Below are 20,423 nucleotides of genomic sequence, written 5' to 3' on the forward strand. Positions count from 1 at the left end.
TTCCCTACACTCTCTCAGACAGGCATGCCCACCCTCATCATCAAATGATTGACGTGATGGCCTTGGGGGAAGGCAGCACAATTTGCATTCCCCCCCCCCCAGGACTCTGGGTTTGGGGAAGGTGGCTTTGAGCTCTCTATCGACCCCCTATGCTCTCAGTGTTGCTCTAGGTTTTTGGTTTGGGGGGGGGGGCATGTGAGGAGAAAAATTGGCTTGGAGGACCAGACCATCAGCCTCCCAGGCTGGGAGTTGACCACCCTTGTGGTAAATATTAAAGTGCATGGTATTAAAGGTAAAGGTACCCCTGCCCATACGGGCCAGTCTTGACAGACTCTAGGGTTGTGCGCCCATCTCACTCAAGAGGCCGGGGGCCAGCGCTGTCCGGAGACACTTCCGGGTCACGTGGCCAGCGTGACGAAGCTGCATCTGGCGAGCCAGAGCCGCACACGGAAACGCCGTTTACCTTCCCGCTAGTAAGCGGTCCCTATTTATCTACTTGCACCCGGGGGTGCTTTCGAACTGCTAGGTTGGCAGGCGCTGGGACTGAGCAACGGGAGCGCACCCCGCCGCGGGGATTCGAACCACCGACCTTTCGATCGGCAAGCCCTAAGCGCTGAGGCTTTTACCCACAGCGCCACCCGCATGGTATTAGTTTTGTTCTATTGCCACGTATTACATCTCTAGTCCACTTTTCCTCCTAGCAGCTCAAGGCAGCATACAGGGCTCTCTTTTTCCCTATTACATATTCACAACGACCCTGTGAGGTAGGGTAGGCAGAAAGACAAGGAGTGGCTTAGTAGGGACTCGAGCCATTTCATCCTCTCCATGGTCCTGCGAGGTAGGTAAGATGCAGAGAGAAAGTGTATGTGAGAATGACTGGCCAAAGGCCTCCCAGCACCCTTTGTGGTTGGCGATTTCAGGATGAGCTTCCCCACTTGCCAGGGTGGCCAAGCGCCCTGCTTTACAGAGGGCAGCCCTCTGTTTGAAGGACGGTCCAGTCCAAGTCTGGTTGAAAGACAACCCGGGGGGGGGGGGGCTTGAAATTGCCTGTGAGCACCAGGGTAGCAGCAGACTGAGCAGACAGGGGGCACCAAAGCCTCTCCTCCCGCACCTCTCTGGTGCAAGCTAAATATTTCTGCTGCTGCTGCTGCTGCTGCTGCATCTCCCTTCTTTGGGGATGATGTGCAAATGGCTACCTTAGTGCAAATGTGACTTCCTTTCTCACTCTCAGCCCACTCCCAGTCATAGAATGATAGAATTGTAGAGTTGGAAGGGACCCTGAGGATCATCTAGCCCAAATCCCTGCAACACAGGAGTATGCAGCGGTCCCATGTGGGGGTCGAACCTGCAGAGTTATCAGCACCACGCTCTAACCAACTGAGCTATCCAATTTGGAGGAGGAGGAGGATTCAACACTTGGCTGAGGCGTATGAGAGAATGTGTTCTCCAAAGCCCTGATTAAAAAGGTTGATGGGAAGTGGAAGAACGTGTGTGTGCGTGTTTGGTCTTGTGAGGTTGTGTGTCCAGGCCAATTAGGACATGGGGGGGTGGCTTCTTCTTCCCATTAGTCAGATTGTTAATGGTCTTCTGATTAGAGAGGCCAGGCAGGGTTCTGGCCCCTCAGTAAAAGGGGGCACCCGAAGCGCACAACTTCAGCATCGGTGATGCGCCTGCCTTGTGCTTCAGAGCCATTAGCTGGGGCCGGAGCAGGAGCAGGTCCCTGCAGGGCGTCCGAGTGGGTAGAGACTGCTGTGAGCAGGGCGGCTCCCATCTCTAGGGTGCATAATGGCCTCCTTCCTTTCCAAAGAGGCCTGGTGTGTGTGTGTGTGTGTGTGTGTGTGTGTGTGTGCGCACACACACACACACACACACACACACACACACACACACGTGCATGTACACTCTGAGCCCCCCACCCTTTCTACCTAAACATGCACTGCACATCCCCTTCTCTTTGTTTACCGTCAACCTTTCCAGCCTGCCCTTGGCATTTGAAAATGGGGCTCTTTTCTCTGGCTCCTTTCTCATGAATCTATGGTGCTCTTGTGTGAAAAGCAAAGGGTGGCTTTTGCAGAAACCCGTTCCCTTTTGAACAGAAACATTGCACTGGAGACCTCCAGTGTCCTTGTCAGTCTGGAGGAATGACAAGTGTGTGTGTGTGTGTGTGTGTGTGTGTGTGTAGCAGCCAGCCTAGCAGGGCTGGGCCAAAGGCAGGATCAAAGGCAAGCAACATCAGGGTTCTTTGGGGTGCTCCCCCCCCTTCCAGAACGTGCCTCTCAGCCCACTAGGCTCACCTTCCCCGCCCCGCCCCCGTGCAGCGCTGGGTGTGACTCACTTCAGGGGAAACCTTCTGACACCCCTTCAGCCTGAATAATCAAGGCAGGTTGGAAGGCTCTCTGCATAGCAATCACAGCCCACTTAATGAACCAGGCTTTTCTCTGATTCAGGGAGAGGTGGGTGCCAACGCAACCAGCACGAACAATGTGTTTGTGGTTTGTTTCTAAAGGGAGGGAGCCCCATAGATGAACCCTTTTATCTCATACAGGCACTCTGTACATGCTCAGAGGAACTCTCCTTTGTCAGGTTCCAGGGTTGAGCCTCAGTGTTACCAGATTGCACGACTGAGTTTTAATTTTATGGGGTGGGAATATAATTCAAGGGTGGGGAACCTGTTGATGTCCAGCAACTACATTGAGGCGCTGAAGCCCTCTCAGTCTGGCTCTCAGGACTCCTCCAAGCCGGACACCCTGCTCTGCCCCATCCTCCAGTGCTTTTGCCTGCCTGCCTGCCTGGTGTCCTTGAACTGTGATAATGCAGCTTGCTTCCCTGGGTGGAGGAAGGACAGAGAGGGTGTGTGTGTGAAGAAACTTGATTTTTGCGTGGCTGGAATGGACAAAGCAAAGAGTCCCTTGCTCCACCCATTTTTGCTTCTGGTTCCACTTTACCATGTGCCCCCCAGAAGGTTTCCTATGAGAGAGTGTGGCCCTCAGATTGAAAAAGGTGTGGCTTGCAAGATGGAAGGTTCTCTAGATTTGGGGCACATGGAGCTCGTTTTGCAAAGGGGCCTGGGGTTGGGGGAGTGTGTGTGTGTGTGTGTGTGTGTGTGTGTGCGCGCGCGCGCGCCTCTGCTTATGTGGGTGGGGGGAGGGGGCTGAGACTGTGGGTGGGAATCAGGCAGGACAGAGTAGTTGATTTGCAACCCCTGGTGCTAAAATTAAAGGAGAGATGACATGGCTTTTAAAAGCTGCAAATTAAAGTGTCTTGAGGCTGTTATTAAGGCCTTTGCCTGGCCTGGCAGATTCCAGCAGAAAAGCGGGCAGGGGGTGGGGTCTGAAAGCAAGCAAGGAAGCAGAGAGAATTGGGGGGGGGGGGTAAGAGGAAAAACATTTTGCAGGCAATATTAAAATCTGACATAAAATTAAAATCACGTTGGCATAATGAAATTGTGTACGGGAGCTGGGAGATGGAAAACAAAGCGAAATAGTAAAGGTGTCACCCTTAATTACGCTCACCTTCCTTGCATTCCTGTGTGTGTTGCGTCGGCGATGCGGGTACAAGGGGAAGTCCAGCTCTGCCCTCCCCTTCACCCTCACTGCACAAGCCAGACAAGGACCACCCAGTCATCAGCAAGGACACATTCTCAAAATAAGCCGCCTTGAAGGCTGAGCAGCCGGGATGAGGACGCTGCCCCCAGTTTGATCGCGTGAGCGGAAACACAAAGGTCTTGTGGGTGTGGGTGCCATGGCAAAAGAAGGGTGACATTCCTGGAACCCAGCACCCAGTGGTGACAGATGCTTATGTGGGAAAAGGCAGGGAGCCCAAACAGGTGGTGGGGCCAGAGCCAACTCCTTCTAGCTGCCCCAATTTGAACTCTACAAAGGCGGCATGGAGGAGGAAGGCAGTGCCACCCCCCTGAAGTGGCTCGTAGAATTGTAGAGTTGGAAGAGACCATGTCCAACCTCCTGCAATGCAGGAATCTTTTTTGTCCAATGTGGGGCTCAAACCCACAACCCTGAGATTAAGAATCTCATGCTCTACCAGGCAGGCAGAGGTTAGTGGGACAGTACCCCATCCGCCCCAATGGATCAACACCTACTGCAGGCGCCATCTAGTCTTTCTGCTGGGGGCACGTGGTGGGTGGGAGTCTGCGGAGGTCACGCAGCAAACATTTCAACAGAGCATAAGAGTCCCTGTGTTGGGTCAAGCCACAGATCCATCTACCCCAGCACTCTCTTACTGACAGGCGGTAGCCAAATGGGACCCATCTTGCTTGTGGTTTACGTTACAAGCAAGCCGGCTCAATCCTTGGGCCTGGCTCTCCAGGGTTTCAGACAGGAAACCTTCTCCAGCACTTCTAGGAGATGCTGCCGGGGATTGTGGGTGGGATGAGGGCTTCTGCAAACCAAGCAGTTGCTGTGCCAGCAAGGGACATCCCTTCTCCTTCTTGGGGAGCCATTCTCTGAGAACTTCCCCAATGGACTTTTTTTTAACCATTTGAGTTAGTAGTCCAAACCCGCTTCAGGTCCCCAAGTCAAGTCACGTGCCACATGAAATACTTATTTATTTCTCCCCTAACCTGCTTAGCCAATTAACCCCAAGTTTTCGTGTTTGGAGAAAAAGAAAATATGCTGTCCATACTCCAGAAAACCTCTTGCGTCATTCCTCTCCCATTCAGTTGTGCTCAGTTACCTTAGGGGTGGTGCTCTTAGGTCATTTTGGACTCTGGACTTAGTGATCTTACGTGGGAAGGGGTTTTTTAAGCGATGATTACTTTATTGATTCATTTATTTCAAAATGTGCCAAGCCAGCCTTGCTGCCTCTGGGGCCCCCTTCTGCTTGTTCTCTTGAGGGAGCCTTGGGCACCTCCTGCCCCAAACACCTACTGTGACGGTCCCACTGAGTTGGCCTAGTTTTTGGATCTTCTCCTGCTCTGTGATGCCCTCTTTGAGGCAAAATAACAAAATATAAAAAATCCCAGAAGGCTTTAGTCTGAGGCACACAGTTGCAGTGTAAGATAGTGTTTACGGCTGTTTTATTGCCACTGTTTTAACCAATATTTCCTCACTGTTGGATCTTCCTGGTGTTTATGTTTGCCGCTTATCCTGTACTTTCTAGGCAATTGTCAGAGCCGTTTTGCCTTTGCCCTGATGTTCTTTCACCCGCAGAACTGGTTCCAAAAGGGAAAATGTAGGCCACAAGCCTTGACATCCGGGAGAGTCTAAGGAGGGGGCTCGTCCACACTTCCATTCACCCCACTGCTTTCCCCCAGCAAAACCCACTTTTTTAGGACTGAATTGGACCAAATGGCAATCTGCAGAAAACCCGATTGTCATTTGTTATGATTCAGCATTAAACCGCGGGTTTTTCTGGGGGAAAGCAGTGGGGCAAACGGAAGTGTGAAGGAGCCCCCTCTGGATGTCAAAGCCTCTGGCCTACATTTTCCCTCCTGCAACAAGTTCCGTGGGTGAAAGAGCTTTGATTCTAGTTCTCAGTTAGTTTGGACAGATAGCAATTTGTATGTACACTTGCAGAAAAAAGTGACTCGTGTGTCTTCTTTACATTTTCACTGTGCTCACCTTCTGGATGACGCAGCCACTGCTCCTGTTTTACAGGCGGGGAACTGAGGTTCGAAGGTAACACAGCAAGCCCCAGGTCCAAGCTCAGTACTCAATTCATGGAGCCACACGGCGGGTGTGTGTGTCCGCCCCCTGCCTCCTCTTGCCCCAGCAGAACGCAGGGCTCAAGATGGGCACCGGAGGGGGCTGTGATAACATCTGGCAGGAAGCAGCTGGTACCCACTGAATGGTTTTGGCTGCTGGCTTTATATGCTGGCCACATGCAGGGAGAAAGGAAGAGGGGAGGGGGCTTTGCAGATTTTGTGGCATGGGGGGGGAGAGAGCAGATTTACCCCCTACCAGCTCCTTCAGACAATGACAGATCCCAGTAGTTATGACTCCTTCTGTATCCCCTTGTGTGTCCCTCCCCCCATCTCCACTGGACCCTTTGGGTGTCCCTCCTCCCTTGACAGCGGCCTGCTCTCAGCTCTGCCTGGCACTCTGCACAGTCTGTGGGTGAGGTGTTGCTCTCACCCTCCTTCTGTGTGGCACAGGAGTGTGGCTGGTGGAGTGAGTCTCCCTGCGGAGGTGCTGGCGTGAAAGTTGCTTTGCAGGTCCCTGCTGACAAATTTGCGGGTGCTGCCTTTGGAGGCGGCAGCAGTAGGGTGCACACATGGCACCTGGACACGGTTTGCAATCTTGGTGCATCCAAGGCCAAAGACATGGTAGGAAGGGACCCCCTAGGGTGGTGGCAGCAGCAGCAGCAGTATCGTTCTCCCCGCTTTCAATCCTGCGTGAGCGAGCGAGTCCCCAAAACTAACTGACTAGTCCTCATTGGGGGCCAACCCATGATGCTTGTCTGCCCGAGTGGCACACGGGCCAATGGCCGATTTGCACAATGCGGTTGGGGCAGGGAAGGGGGGAAAAAGAGCACCTGCCCATGTGCGGAGTGACATGGCGAGAACCAGCCTCCGTGCAGGTTTCCCTGGAGACAGAATTCTGGCAGCTGGGCAACCCCAGTCTTGGCACGGCCCCGCAGCCAGCCCCAGACTCTGGGCAAGAGCAGCGTGGTGCCCACACTTGGATGCTCACATACGCACACACGCCCCATCACCGCTGCCATCCGCCTGCCAGCTCCATCTCTCTATTATCTTCCCACGCCAGGCCAGAGAAATGTCAGGCGCAGGGATGGGACACGGAAGGGGGGGGCACTGGGGTTGGAGATTAGGAACCCATTAGGGGATATTAGAATTTCATTAAGCACTGGGTTTTCTTGGCTGATATGGGTGTCTGGGAGGGGGGGCACTGGCTTGAGGGCTCCTCGCCCTGGTTTGTATTCTAATGAAATGTCACTTCATGTAGCTGCTTCTTCGCCCCCCCCCCCATAAACGGATGCAGCCACGTCCATAGAAAGCTTTCACGAGCCTAATAAACTGGAAAGATTTGTTTGAGTGGCAAAGGAGTCGGAGGAAGGCAGCTTTGCCATAGCCAGAGAAGGGCACTCCTGGCATCATCGCACCTCCTGCCCTCCTGGGTATGTTGGCCCCCACTCCCCTCTCAAAGCTGGGGGGCGGGCAGGGCTTAAACTATGGAATGAAGTTTCTAGGGCACAAGTCATGCCCCATGACCTGGAGAGAAGATAACCCAGATTTGAGAGGCAGTTCCGCACCTTAGTGGCAGCAAAGGAAAGGCACTCTGCATATGCTCAAGAAAACTCTGGCATCTGTCGATAATTTGCGTGCGCTGGATGTTAAGTCTTGACACTAAAAAACCAAAAACTTAGGTTCTAAACATGAACAAAGTAAAGCCCCTCCTCTTCCGCCTGTAGTTATATTTCGGTGGTGAGGGGAAAGAACTCTGCACATGTCCCAGAGCACTGTCAGTGCTTCATATCTTGACCACAGCACTGATAGGGAGGCAACCCAGATGCCCTGCCTGCTAGCCAAGGCGCCTCTTCCATCTCTTAGTGGCAGAACAGTGCAGTGGGGAGTGGGTGGGGGGCTGACATCTGACACCCACCTCCTGGCCCTGGTTCCATTGCCAGGGTGGCGCCTGCCCTTTCCATTCCCACCACCCCTGTTCCAGAGCTCCCCCCCTGCTGTCTCAGGCAGAGCCCACTGCCTTCTGGAATCACAGCAAAAGTGAGATGGCGAGAGAGAGTCTCTTCTGAAAGGGCTCCTTGGATTCTGCTGTGGGCCGGCTTTGCCCTTTCCAGACATGAGGCTGGGGTGCAAGTTGGAGGTTCCCCACCCTCACCTTGTTAATTGCACTAGGCCATAGGTTGTTTTAGACCTGCTTGGATGGCCTGCCCTCTACCCATTCCTCAGTGCTGTGGGGAGGGTTGTCTGTGTAGAGGCACACTTCACATGCTCAGAATGCCTCTTATATTATTTATTCTTGATCCAGGGCCAAGTCCTTCTGTAGTTCAAACTGAGCCTGTGAGTGTTGAATCACAATAAGGGGCTGGACGTCTTTGTCTGTTTTATCCAAAGGGCAGCCCCTGGCATCTAAACCTTCTCCATCTCTGCAGAAGGGCTCTAGCTGTGGGTCAGGCTGGTGGGGTGGGGGCAGGAGGCCTGAGTGCCCCAGTTAGTGGGTCTGTGGAGAGGCTGGATGGGGTTGGGGGCAGGTGGGTTCTCAGCCGGGGTTGTTAACTGTTAGAAGCCACCACAGCCGTGCCACGCATCAGATGTTAGTGGCTAATCGCTTGCTGATCTCCATATGGTGAGAAGCTTTGCTTGCTGATCTCTGCTGTTCAACTGTTCAAGGAACGGGAGAGGCTGAATGTTTTGGTCGTTTCAACCCCCCGCCCCCCTGCTAGTTGACAACTCTGTTCTTCTAATTTCAGCTCAGCATTAAAAAAAACCCAAAACCCTTTCACCCCCTTCTGTTGTAGTTGCCTTCCTCATCCTCTTCCACAACAGCACAGCAGAGGTTTTGAGATGTAGCCTCTTCTCCCAGCTCAGCCATTTCCCCCAAAGAACTCTGCCCAAACACTTCCCATCACCTTTTTCAACGCCCGCCGCAACTTCTTCCACCTTGTCCTCATATACTGCTAAACACATTTCAGAGAGATCTAGATCAACTATGGGAGAAGGCAGATGTCTGAATTATCTTTTCTTTTTCTTTTTTGCATGGAGGGGGTGGAGTAGAAGAGCCATAGCTTATGGGTGAAGCACCCAGGTTTAGTCTGCACTGGAATCTCCAGGTAGGACTGGGAATATCCCCTATCTGAAACCCTGGAGAGCTGCTGCCCATCAGTGTAGTCAATATTGAGCTAGATGGAACATTGTTCTAAGACTCTGCATAAGGCAGATTCTGACTCTCAATTGTTCAACAAAAACACCCCACAAAAATCAGGCTGCTGAAGCAAAACTGGGCGGTAGTGATTAGGAATGGGTTTTTGTGTTGAAGCATTGTGAACTCAGTTGTGGTGCTGAGAAGAAATGCTCAGTTGAGCTGTGCCCAGCCGATCCATGTGGAATTTTAAGTATTCACATTCCCAAGACATTATTTCACACCTGGCTACTTTTGGTGGATCTGGGGGTTCTATTAAAAAACAAAGAAGACACCCTGCCCAAGCCTGAAAGTGACCTGCCTCTGAGCTCTTTGAGCAGCTATGGGTAAAAACAAACCCAGTCACAGGCAGGCAATGCAGGGAGGAGGAGCTACTTTGTCAGGGAGTAACTCACACTCCATAGGGACGCGGGTGGCACTGTGGGTTAAACCACAGGGCCTAGGGCTTGCCAATCAGAAGATCGGAGGTTCGAATCCCCGTAACGGGGTGAGCTCCCGTTGCTCGGTCCCTGCTCCTGCCAACCTAGCAGTTCAAAAGCACGTCAAAGTGCAAGTAGATAAATAGGTGCCGCTCCAGCAGTAAAGTAAACTGCGTTTCAGTGTGCTGCTCTGGTTCGCCAGAAGCGGCTTAGTCATGTTGGCCACATGACTCGGAAGCTGTACGCCGGCTCCCTCGGCCAATAAAGCGAGATGAGCGCCGCAACCCCAGAGTCGTCCACGACTGGACCTAATGGTCAGGGGTCCCTTTACCTTTTACCTTTTAACTCTCACACCTGTGTTTTTGTGCTCCTACAAACAGCAGCTCCTGCATTCACACAGGGCTATTAGAATAGAAGAATATTAGAAGAAGTGACCGGAGGCTGGTCCAGGCCAAAGGGGCCCATCTAGCCCATCATCCTGTTCTTGCAGTGTCCGACCAGATGCCCACTATGGGAAACCTACAAACAGGACCTGGGCACAAGCACATTCTCCCTCCCTGCAGTTTCCAGCAACTGGCATTCAGAAGCATTGCTGCCTCTGACCACAGGGGCAGAGTGTATCCTCCATGGTCCATGGAGGCAGAACAAATTGCTAGGAGACCCCTATTCCCCTCACAGGGCTACAATTCCCAGAATTCCTTGAGAAGAGGAATGCATTTGTAAACCACTCTGGAAGGGGAGCAGGGGTCTCCTAGCAATTCTCAGCACCCGTAACAATCTACATTTCCTAGGAACCTTTAAGGGAAGCCATGACTGTTTAAAGTGGTATTATACCTCTTTAAGTGTAGTTTGAGGACAGGGGCCTTAACCTTTCACATGTGCAGAGTATTTTGAAGGTTTTGCAACCACACCAAGAGAGAAAAGGTGTTCCTACCCAGTTTTGCAGACAGTAGAACTGAAGCCAGGAGACAGTTAGTGACTTGTTCAGGAAGCCTCATCAAGGGCAGTTGTAACATATTCCTAAACTAGTAGAGATCCATCCCTACCCACACATACACAAAGAGAGATTTGGGGGAGGGAGGTGGAAAAGGGAGGAAAGCAACCTAAACTGTTCAAATGAAGGAGAGATGGGCAAGAAGCACTCAGGGATTTGCATTAAGGGGTTGGAAGTCAGCTCATATGGGTCCTCCTCCACGTGCCCAGGAGCACAACCTTTCCACACTGATCAGTAACCTGGAATATAAGAAGCTGCTTCAAACTAGCTCAAACTCTTTGTTCATCTGTGCAGGAGGAGAGACATCCAATGGCTCAGGGGGGTAGTTTGTATGAGTGCTAAGGAGGGAAAGAAGGGAGTGGGGAAAGAAAAGGGGACAAACTGCCCACCACTGGCCTGTGGTCCCCAACAAAATGTGGCAGGAATTAAAAAATGGTTTTGTGCTGCAGTCTAGACCAGCATTGCCTGCTTTGGCTGACATCTGCTCTCCAGGCAGGGTCTCAGGCAGAGAAAGGTCTTTTCTATCATCTGTTTGGGGTTTTTAAAAATATATATTGGTGGAGGTACCAGGGATTGAACCTGAAACCTGACTGCAATACCTATGCTCAGAACTATGGCACACACACCCTCCCCAGGAGATCCACCCACGGGCCAGGGCTCACAAAAGGTGATGTGTTAGCCCCCCCCCCCGCCACACACACCTGCCCAGAGATCTTTGGCAGAAAAGAGGCCTGTGCCAAAATTAGTCCTCTCTCCCATTGCCGCCTGAGCTTTGGCTGCTGCTAGGAGGTGGTTTTCTCCTTTTAGCTGGTTTCCACTTTAGCTCCTTCCTCGCCCCCACACAGACACCCACCCAGTCTGTCATTCCATCCGTCTCCCACCCGCTTGTATTTATAGCTCACAAACAGGTTGCAATCCAGGCTTTGGTGCCGCATCTTCCAAACATTGCATGGTACTGGGAGGGTGAGTGTGTGCTTGGGAGAGAGGAAGGCATCAGGGAGCGATAGGAAAGAGCCCCCGCCCCCGCCTTCCCCCTTCCAAATCCTGATTCACTCCCCAAACTGCCAAGAACCAAGGGATCCTGACTTGGGCTCTTAGTTCTCCGAAGGAAGAAATGAAGGAGGTGCTTAAGCTGAAAGGCTTTTGCTGCCAGGTCTGAAAAGCTTGACCTCTGATCCCTAAGTTCTGGAGAGCAAGCTCTGGCTAGCAGCGATGAGAGGTTTTGCATGCGCTCAGAGACATACAGGACTTGCTCAGCATCCTGGCGTGTAGGTCAGGATGGGAAATGGTGCTTTATGGCCACGACCCTCATACGGAGACCCTCTCTCCCTTTGGCTCCCTTCCCTGCACACTTGTGCCAATGACATCATACTGTATGAGCTCATGGAGGGAGATTTACAGCCCCAAGGGAAAGTGAGCTCAGAGGCAGATCCATTAGGGAGAATGTCCATCCCAGAACTGCCAGGCATCCCTTTCTCCAGCCGCCCTCCACTTCTCGATTTTGCTGAATGGAGAGGGGGCAGAAATCCCCAGGCTAGGCTGTGAAAAGAGACCAAGGTTACTCCTGGGAAGGCTCCACAGGTGGCTGTGAGCAAGGGAAACGGCTGCCCCTACCTGCCACTCCCTGGGAAACCCAAGGCCCACTCCATTTGAACTTCAGGTCCTTAGCAGAAGAGCAAGCAAAAGAGCCTCTTTTGTGCAGATGTGTTTGGGTTGGTACAGTGGCCAGTCACAGCAATGGCTTTGCTCCCAGGACCCGAGCAGATCCACCAAGCTGTGACTGCTGCTCCAGGAGGCTTTCCCAAGCCTCTCTCCCCCTGCCTACAGAAGCAAACAGAGGCAAGAGCACACCAGTAATTTTTCAGATTCAGTCCTACTGCATCACTGTCCTCAGAGGGTGGCCCTTTGAGGTGGGGCAGAGGTGTCTCGGTAGATATAGCCTGCCAATTGCAACTTCCAGCCTCCCCACACCCAGTTGTGCCAGCCACGGGTTGTGGGGTGAATCCTCTGTATGCATGCAAGGCCTGGCAGGTGTGCATGAGAGACATAACAGCAAAACAAACATTGCCCCTCCTGAGCTCAGAGGTGCAATGGTTTTGCTGTTTAGTGGTGGCTCAAAGTGGCTTCAGGTACATCATTTCTGGTGCAAAAATCAAATCAGTGCCAGAATAGAATGGTGGTGGTGCTATATGACAGACCTTCCCTACAGAGGCCTTGTTAGATAGTCAAAGGATTCAATGCATTGGGCCCACAGGCTAAAATTTGCTTATGCTAATTTATATATAGATACAAATGTAGAATGTAAAGGTCACAGTAGGCACACCAACTCATTCCCCATCCAAATATCCACAGATGAATTTTTCAGTTACTTTGCACACACACACACACACACCCCCGGATCACTCCAAAATCAGTTCCTCTTTTATTTGTTTACTCCCCCTTTCCTGTTAATTTCCAAAGAGATTCTGCTCCAGATCCATTCATCTCTCTTTCGATTACCCCAGTCATGACCCCAATCCCAAATCATCTCTAAAGGAAGTAATAGAATTGTAGAGTTGGAAGTGACCCTAAGGGCCACCTAGTACAACCCCCTTCAATGCAAGAATCTTAACTAAAGCATCCATGACAGATGGACATCCAACCTCTGCTTAAAAACTTCCAGTGAAGGAGAGTCCACCACCTCCCGAGGGAGTCTGTTCCACTGTTGAAGAGCTCCTACTGTCAGAAAGTTCATCCTGATGTTTAGTCAGAATCTCCTTTCTTGTAACTTGAAGCCATTGGATCAAGCCCCACCCTCCAGAGCAGGAGAAAGGAAACTTGCTCCCCCTTCCATGTGACAGTCCTTTAGATATTTGAAGATGCTTGATATCTCCTGTCGGTCTCCTTTTTCCCAGGCCAAACATACCGAGCTCCCTCAACTGTTCCTCATAAGGCTTGCTATCCAGACCCTTGATCATCTTGGCCCTCCTCTGTACACATTCCAACTTGTCAATATCTTTCTTAAATGGTTTTACCCAGAACTGGACACAGTATTCCAGGTATGGTTCTGACCAAGGCAGAATAGAATGGTTCTGTTACTTCCCATAGTGGTACTATTAGTAAAGGTAAAGGGACCCCTGACCATTAGGTCCAGTTGTGACCGACTCTGGGGTTGCGGTGCTCATCTTGCTTTATTGGCCGAGGGAGCCAGCGTACAGCTTCCGGGTCATGTGGCCAGCATGACTAAGCTGCTTCTGGCGAACCAGAGCAGTGCACGGAAACGCCATTTACCTTCCCGCCGGAGCGGTACCTATTTATCTACTTGCACTTTGACGTGCTTTCGAACTGCTATGTTGGCAGGAGCAGGGACTGAGCAACGGGAGCTCACCCCATTGCAGGGATTCGAACCGCTGACCTTCTGATCGGCAAGTCCTAGGCTCTGTGGTTTAACCAACAGTGCCACCTGTGTCCCTACTCCTCTTACTGTAATTTATTTCCCCATATTTATCCTCCCCCAGTTCCCAAAAGTTCATTGACCAGAAACAGTTGAAGCAATTAGAAGTTCTAGGGGGCCCAGTCCTAGAAATTACACTTCTTCCTTCCCTTTTCTGACCCTGACCCTGCTCTTTCCCTGCTCCATCTTTTTCATCCCAACCCTAGATTTCCTCTCCTCTCTGTTGACTTTCTATTCTCTGCATGCCAGGAGTTGCTGGAACTTTCTCCCTAATGTGGGCAGGGCTGGATATGAACTAAGGCATAGCCCAGTTTGTGTGTGAGGCTGAAATGTGCTTTAAAATTGCCTCTGGGCATTTGCAAAATGTCTTTTCTTCATCACAGAGTGACCCCACAGGTTCAGAAGCAGGGAGAGGCAATTTTCCAGGCAGGCAGGGTTGAAGTTAAGAACAGCAGTTTATGTGGGTGGGAGCTGGGATTCTTCCCTGGCCTCATCCGAGATGTGTATTCCAACCCCATATAGCACAAGGGCTCTGCTAGCAACAATTGTTGTTAGTCATTTATTGCTTACCAACCCTTTACCACCAGATCACATACCAGGGTACAGCAGTTTAAAACAGTAAAGTCGAGTAAGTACCAAAATACTGTATTTTCCCATGTATGCCCCCTACTTTTAGGGACCCCAAATTTAGAAAGTTGGCATATGCACTATCTGTGTATAAGACACCCCCAGATTTTAACCTTAGTTTAAAGTAAAAAAAACCTAGTATTATACACGGAAAAGTATGGTATATCCATTTCAAGGGCCTGGGTTAAGAGGTTTATCTTCAGTCCACGACAAAAACTACACAATGAAGGAATTTCACAACCTGGTGCCCGGAGGATTTCCTTGCAAAGGCTGCCACCTGGCAAACTTCAGAGGGTGGTGGAGTTGTCAAGAAACCCCCTTTTGCTAATCTTGCACCTGAGAGGGTCTGTAAGGAAGGAGCCTGGGCTCTCAATGCCTGTTGCTCAGAATCCCAGGAAGAGTCAGTGCTGCTCGGGCGCTCAGGACCTGCCTAGAAGGCTGACTTAGAAGGGTTGGAAGGGGCCCTGAGCATCATCCAGCCCAACCCTCTGCAATGCAGGAATATGGAGCTGTCCATTATAGGGATCAAACCTGCAACCTTGGCGTTATCAGCACCATGCTCTAGCCAACTGAGCTATCCAGCTTGCTGGCTTCCAGTAATGGGCACTTGGCTGAGTCCGACTACTGTGAGAATAAGATGCTGAAGTTTGTCAGGGTCTTGGCAACTATCATGCATCCCCCCCCCCCCCCCAGTGCTGGGCAGGAACAAAAACCAGGTTAATAAGGACCTTGCTAGGCCACCTTACGTGACCACACTTGAGGGGTCAGAGGTAGTGAAAGCCAGGTATGGAGTGTGTAGACAGAATAAGCCACCCATAGGGATGCAAGAGTTGCTCTGGTTAGCAAGGATTACTGCCCTGCCCAGCCCTTTCTTTAGGGTGCAACCCTGCTGGAATCATAGGCAGAGTGCCCTTTCCCAAACGCGAGAGTTACATGAGCATGTGCAGAGTGGTTTCTTCCTCCTCACGCCTGAGACCAAGGAGGCAGGGCTTCTCCACCAGGCCACCAGCTTCCACGCAGGTTTTGGTCAGGAGGGGCATTCGTTCTTCTGCGCCTGGGACCAATTATACCGCCTCCCGCTCCCTTCCGGGTCTCCCAAGCTTCCCCGCCGGCTGGCTTGGAAACGGAGACAATTCCCGGACACATTTGGCAGCCGGGCACGCGAGTTTCTAAGCGGGCGATGGTCTGGCGGGGCGTGGGGGCTCTAGCAGGGTAGCCTCCCCCCCCCCCCCACCGCACAGAGTGTGTGGGGACAGCTCTGGGCTGCAAAGTAGCGGGGTGGATTGGCTGGGGTCTCGCGTGCGTGGTTCAGCTTAGCATCTCCCCACTCGGGGGTCCCCCTCCACCCTCTTATACCATTTAAAGGACCATCTGGGCTAAATTATTCGCGGAAGGGTCGCCTCTTCCGACCACCGGCAGGGAAGAGGTTAACAGCGCTACTGCCGGTGCGAACCTTCCGATCCATCCTCGCTGCGCGCCCTGCGCGCTATCCTTTGCCGGAGCGCTTCGACTCGCTGGGGCGAGGAGGTCGGGCGCCTCCAAAGGTGGCCGCCGACAGGGTGGGGAGCGGTGGAGGGAAGAACTCGTGTTGCTGTTTTTGTGCGGGTTTGGCGGGGGGGGGGGCGCCGCCGCCCCTGCCTGCAGGGGGAGGGAGTAGCTAGCCGACGATCTTTTCCTTTCTCTCTCTCCCCCCACCATCCTTTATATCTTTGGGGGGGGGGGGCGCCGGTGCCGAAATATGCACGCCGAGAGGAGGGAGGGGGCGCGCGCGCGCATTTGTTTCCCTTTCGGGGCGGGGGCTCCCTGGCCGGCGATTGGGCGCTTCCTCCGCCCCTCCCTCCCTCCTTCCCCCTCCCTCCCCCCTCCCAGCCTTCCCTCCGCTCTGCAGCAGAGACGCGCCGCGGAGCCGAGGAACGGGGGCTTGGGGGGCTTGGTGTTTTTTGGAGCCAGGGAAGGGACGGATCGCATCGCTTCGGTTGAGGCGCCGCTCGGAGACCCCCCCGCAAGGATTACAGCCCTCCCGCCCCGGATTGCTGGGTTTTGCCGCTGCCGCCTGCCTAGCCTCCCCCCCCCTTCCCGGGTTCATTTTTCCTCGCTTTCCCACCCCCCCGCGCCACGATGCCCGCCCCCGACCCGTAGCCCCGCTTTCCCTCCTGCCTGTTCCCCCCACCCTCTTTCTTTTCCCTCCCCCCGGTAAATCTCTCGCCCCCTCCCCCGCCCTGGATGGTGCCTCTTTTCCCGCCAGCGGCGCCTCCTCCTCCTCCTCCTCCTTTTCCTCCCGGGGGGGCCCCCGGCCCTTCGCTGCCCCCGCCGGGATGCCGCCGCTGCACCTCCTGATGGCTGCCGGGCCGGGGGGGCGGCCGTGAGCAGGGGAGGAGGGGGCGTCCCGCCCCGTCGAGGGAGCCCAGCCCGGCCTTCTTCGTCTCCCCGCTGGAATTGCTCGCCGCCGACAGCCGGAGCTGCCTGGAGCCGCCCTCGCCCCCGTTGTGGGAGCGCGGAGTTTCCCTTCGCCGACTTGGGGGGTTCATCCCCCCCCCACCGCCACACGCCCCGCGGAATTTCCTTGTGCTGTTTGCCCCCCGCCCGGATCCCGACCCCTCCCTGCCTCCCGCTCTGCCGTCGGGGCGGGCGGGGACCGTCGGCGGGGTGGCATGGACGCCGCTCCCGCTGCTGCCGCCGCCGCCGCACCGAGGATTTAAGCGGAGCGCCCTAGTCGGGGCGGCGGCGGCGGTGGGCCGGATGGCGCCCCCCGGGCCGCGGAGGGGCTCCGACGTGGTGGCGTCCGGCGCCGCGCTGCTGCTGGTGCTGGCGGCCGTGGCCGGGCCCGCGGGGGCGGCGCGCGTCTCCTCCAGCCTGAGCACCACGCACCACGTGCACCACTTCCACAACAAGCACGGCACCGTGCCCATCGCCATCAACCGCACGCCCTTCCTCACCCGCGGCGGGCACGGTAAGTCCCCGGGGGAAGCGGGGGGAGGTTCGCTCGCAGCCTAGGTGCTGCCATGTTGAGGCAGGGGGAGATGGGGCGGCCGGTGGCCACCCGGGGAGCCGCCCCCGGGGGCCCTTTCCGCGCGCGCGATCTTGGGCCCATTTGCTTTCCAGACGGGGCGGGCGATCAGTGGCCAAAGGCTTGTTCCGTCCCTCCCTCGCCGCGATGGTGGCCAATCGCCTCGCCCTCTCACCGGGGCTCTGCTTCTCATTCCGTCGGGGAAAGGCGATTCAAGCCCGAGGATTGGGACCCAGGGGGCCTCCGATCCCCAGCAATCTGGCGGCCAGCTCCAAGTGGGCTGGGTGGGTTGAAGGGCCGCGAAGGGGCCCGTTTCTGCTGGGACAGGGCGTGGGGATTATTGGAGCAGAAGCCGCCTCTCTCCCGGGGCTAGGTCTAAGGCTTTGGTTTCTTCGCCTGCTTCCTTCTGGCCTCCTTGCTTGGGGAGGGAGGGGTGCACAACTCTGCTCACCTGGTGGCTGGACTTGATTTGTATCCAGGCACAACCCAGAACCTCCCTTCAAAGCTCAGCCCCAGATGGTGCAGGTGAAATATGACAGCCCAGGCAGATGCCGGCTGGCAGGAAGAGGTAGTTCAGAGGCATGTGCTGAGTGCTTTCCCCTTTGACTTGAGCTGTTTGTCCAGCTTGCACTCTTCCCCATCCCTTTTTTGCATCTGAGGTCTGGAGTAAGGTTTCCAAGCAAGCTTGAACTCCCTCACTTCTCTCTCTCTCTATATATATATACAATATTTATCTATCTATCTATCTATTTGAAAATGTGTATGTTGAAGGGGAGGATGTATCTGTGCTTGGCTTCCTCTCTCCCTACCTGGGCTGAAGTAGGTAACACTCCCCTCCCTCCCTGGCATTATGTAATAGCCAGGCCGCCACAGCAACCTGATTGGTGCTCAGTTGCTCCCCTCACAACACATATACAAAGACAAGATTGGGGGGGGGGAGGTTGCCCCCCCTTTAGTGTTGACTCACCTGGGTCAGCTACTCTTAACCTCTTTTGTGGGTTGGTTCCAGTTTATAACCCATCCCTCCTCAGCTCTGGTGTGAGCATCAAGGGCCTCCTTGTAGGGGCAGGGGTGGATTCTGTGTTTAAAGGGTGGCAAAGGAAGCCTGGGGCTGAATTTCTGTGGGGAGGCAAATGGGGTGGCAGGTGAACTGGATGTTGGTACTCTGTGGGTATTTGGCCTTAAGTGCTCTGCGTATGCATGGGAGGGGAGAGGTTCAGTCACCTGTGGGGGCACCCAGATGCCCCCTTGGGCAGCTTGTGAGACACCCGAGGGGCTTGCCAGGATGGGTTCTTTGTGCCTGGCATGCTAATGGCATGTGAGGGTCTACAAAGAGGACGTTGTCCACGTACGTTGGCATAAAGCATCCAGTCCTGTGATCCCTGCGCCAGCTGGGGGGATGGCGTTGCATGTCCAACTTGGCATGCCTGCTCACAGCAGAAGGTTAAGCGTGTCGCCTGCCACTTGTGTGCCTCATTCAGGTGCTGGCCTTTGTGTGTGTTCTTAGCAGGGCACGTCTGTAGTGGGTTTCTGACGCTGGTTGTGTTGTGCAGGTATGTGAAACATTTTGGTGTGGTTATTTGCTCATGTATTATAAGCATTCACATATTGTTCACAAACACTGGGAACAAGAGGCTTCCTGTTCATATAAAATAGTGTGAGAAGGCTAAATAGTAAAAGGTGATCCTGGGTCCAGGGAAACGGGGACCCGACTTTCTGACATGCTGTAAGCCCTGTCTCCTCCCTCAGCCTTTCAAAGGAATTCCAGGCAGCAGGAAGTGACTGGCTGTGATGTGGGTGAACTTTCCAAACTGAGGATCCTTGTGGCGCCAGGAGCGACATTTGCAACTCCTGAGGCTTCCTCACCAGCCAGTGGCCCCGAGTCTTGAACTTTTAGACCTGGTGCTGGTGGAATCTGGGGATGTGGTGCAGACTTGTTTTCCCTGAATTTATCATGCTGAAGAGATGGAGTGGGGTTGTCTCTTGATTTCATGATGCTTGGATGGTAGTTTGACAAAAACAGCAGCCTGCCTTATTGAGCCATAAAACTCCCTGTTGCTCTTTGTGCAGCAGATTTAAGACCGCTACCCCTATGGATTTTATACCTCTGTATTCTCCCCGCCACCCACGCTCCTCACAAATTATTTCGGCTCGCATCAGAATTTTGGAACCCTTTACAAATAACTCCAAAAGCACAGAAAAGTCAAAGGCAGCTGTTCCAAATGTGTGGATGTTCTCTTCCTGGGAACATTTGCTGCTTTAGAGTCACTGATAGCAGAACCTGCCAAGAATGGCTTTCTGGGGGGAGGGTGGGAAGGCCAGAACTTAATAATAAAAACTGCACATGGCTGCTGAGATTTTGTGGCCCTGCTTGTCAATAACTGGGAATTGTGCCACGATGTAGCCTATTGCTTAGGAATATCCCAGTCAAAATTGCAGTTTCATTAATGTGAATTTCCACCCGGATTTTGCTTTGTGGGTGATGGTGTGTGGTTGATGTTGAGCACCAACATTTGTGTTTGTAACTAGACACAATGTACGAAGTTTGGGGTATATCAGGTTGTCATGATGCGCGTGACATGTGTTGTATTTTGTTGGGTGTGTGCAGGAAAGCAGATTGCTGTGTGTTTGTGTTGTGCATTGCTTGAGAGCCGTTTTGTGCCACTGATGTTGCAGGATGTGACTGGGTGGGCGGGTGGTGGGCTATGGATTGGCTTTCATGTTAGGTCAAGGTATAATCAAGAGTTGCCAGGTCTTGTTGGTGTGGACTGTTGGCTTCTCTTCCAAGTTGACATGAAGGGGAAGGGTGGGTGGCAGTGGGATAGATGAAAATCTTGCAGACCATCAGCTTATCAGTGCCATTTCAATTTTTTTAACTTCTGAAAAGTGAATGGTCAGGGCTCAAATTTTCCTGGAAATACCTTCTGTGCCTTTTCATTTTGGATATGTAAGAGCTGGCTGGTGAATTTATTATTATTATTATTGCTTTACCCTTTAAGTACATCAGAGGAGTCTGCTGCATCCGGCCAATTTCCTGTCTCCAAGAAACTGAAGGCATCCTTCTGTGGCCCTGCCATACCTTGGCATTTTA

General features: G+C 53.3%; 1 protein-coding gene across 40 annotated transcripts in view; it reads left to right on the plus strand.

The window, feature by feature from the left end:
* The window catches only part of NRXN2 (neurexin 2), a 346,059-nt gene that overhangs the window by 206,983 nt on the left and 118,653 nt on the right, over nucleotides 1-20,423 (plus strand). Inside the window, exon 1 of one of the 40 annotated variants that reach the window (XM_028709997.2) lies at nucleotides 16,179-17,275. The exons of 36 other annotated variants lie outside the window; for them this stretch is intronic. In XM_028709997.2, the coding sequence (XP_028565830.1) occupies nucleotides 17,065-17,275 (211 nt within the window). In that variant the 5' untranslated portion in view covers nucleotides 16,179-17,064. Of the gene's footprint in view, nucleotides 1-16,178; nucleotides 17,276-20,423 lie in introns of those variants that run through there. 3 more of the 40 variants (XM_028709998.2, XM_028709995.2, XM_028709996.2) reach the window with 3 other exon arrangements.

Source organism: Podarcis muralis, chromosome 16 (genome assembly GCF_964188315.1).
Source record: "Podarcis muralis chromosome 16, rPodMur119.hap1.1, whole genome shotgun sequence".
In the NCBI taxonomy this organism is placed as follows: Eukaryota; Metazoa; Chordata; class Lepidosauria; order Squamata; family Lacertidae; genus Podarcis; species Podarcis muralis.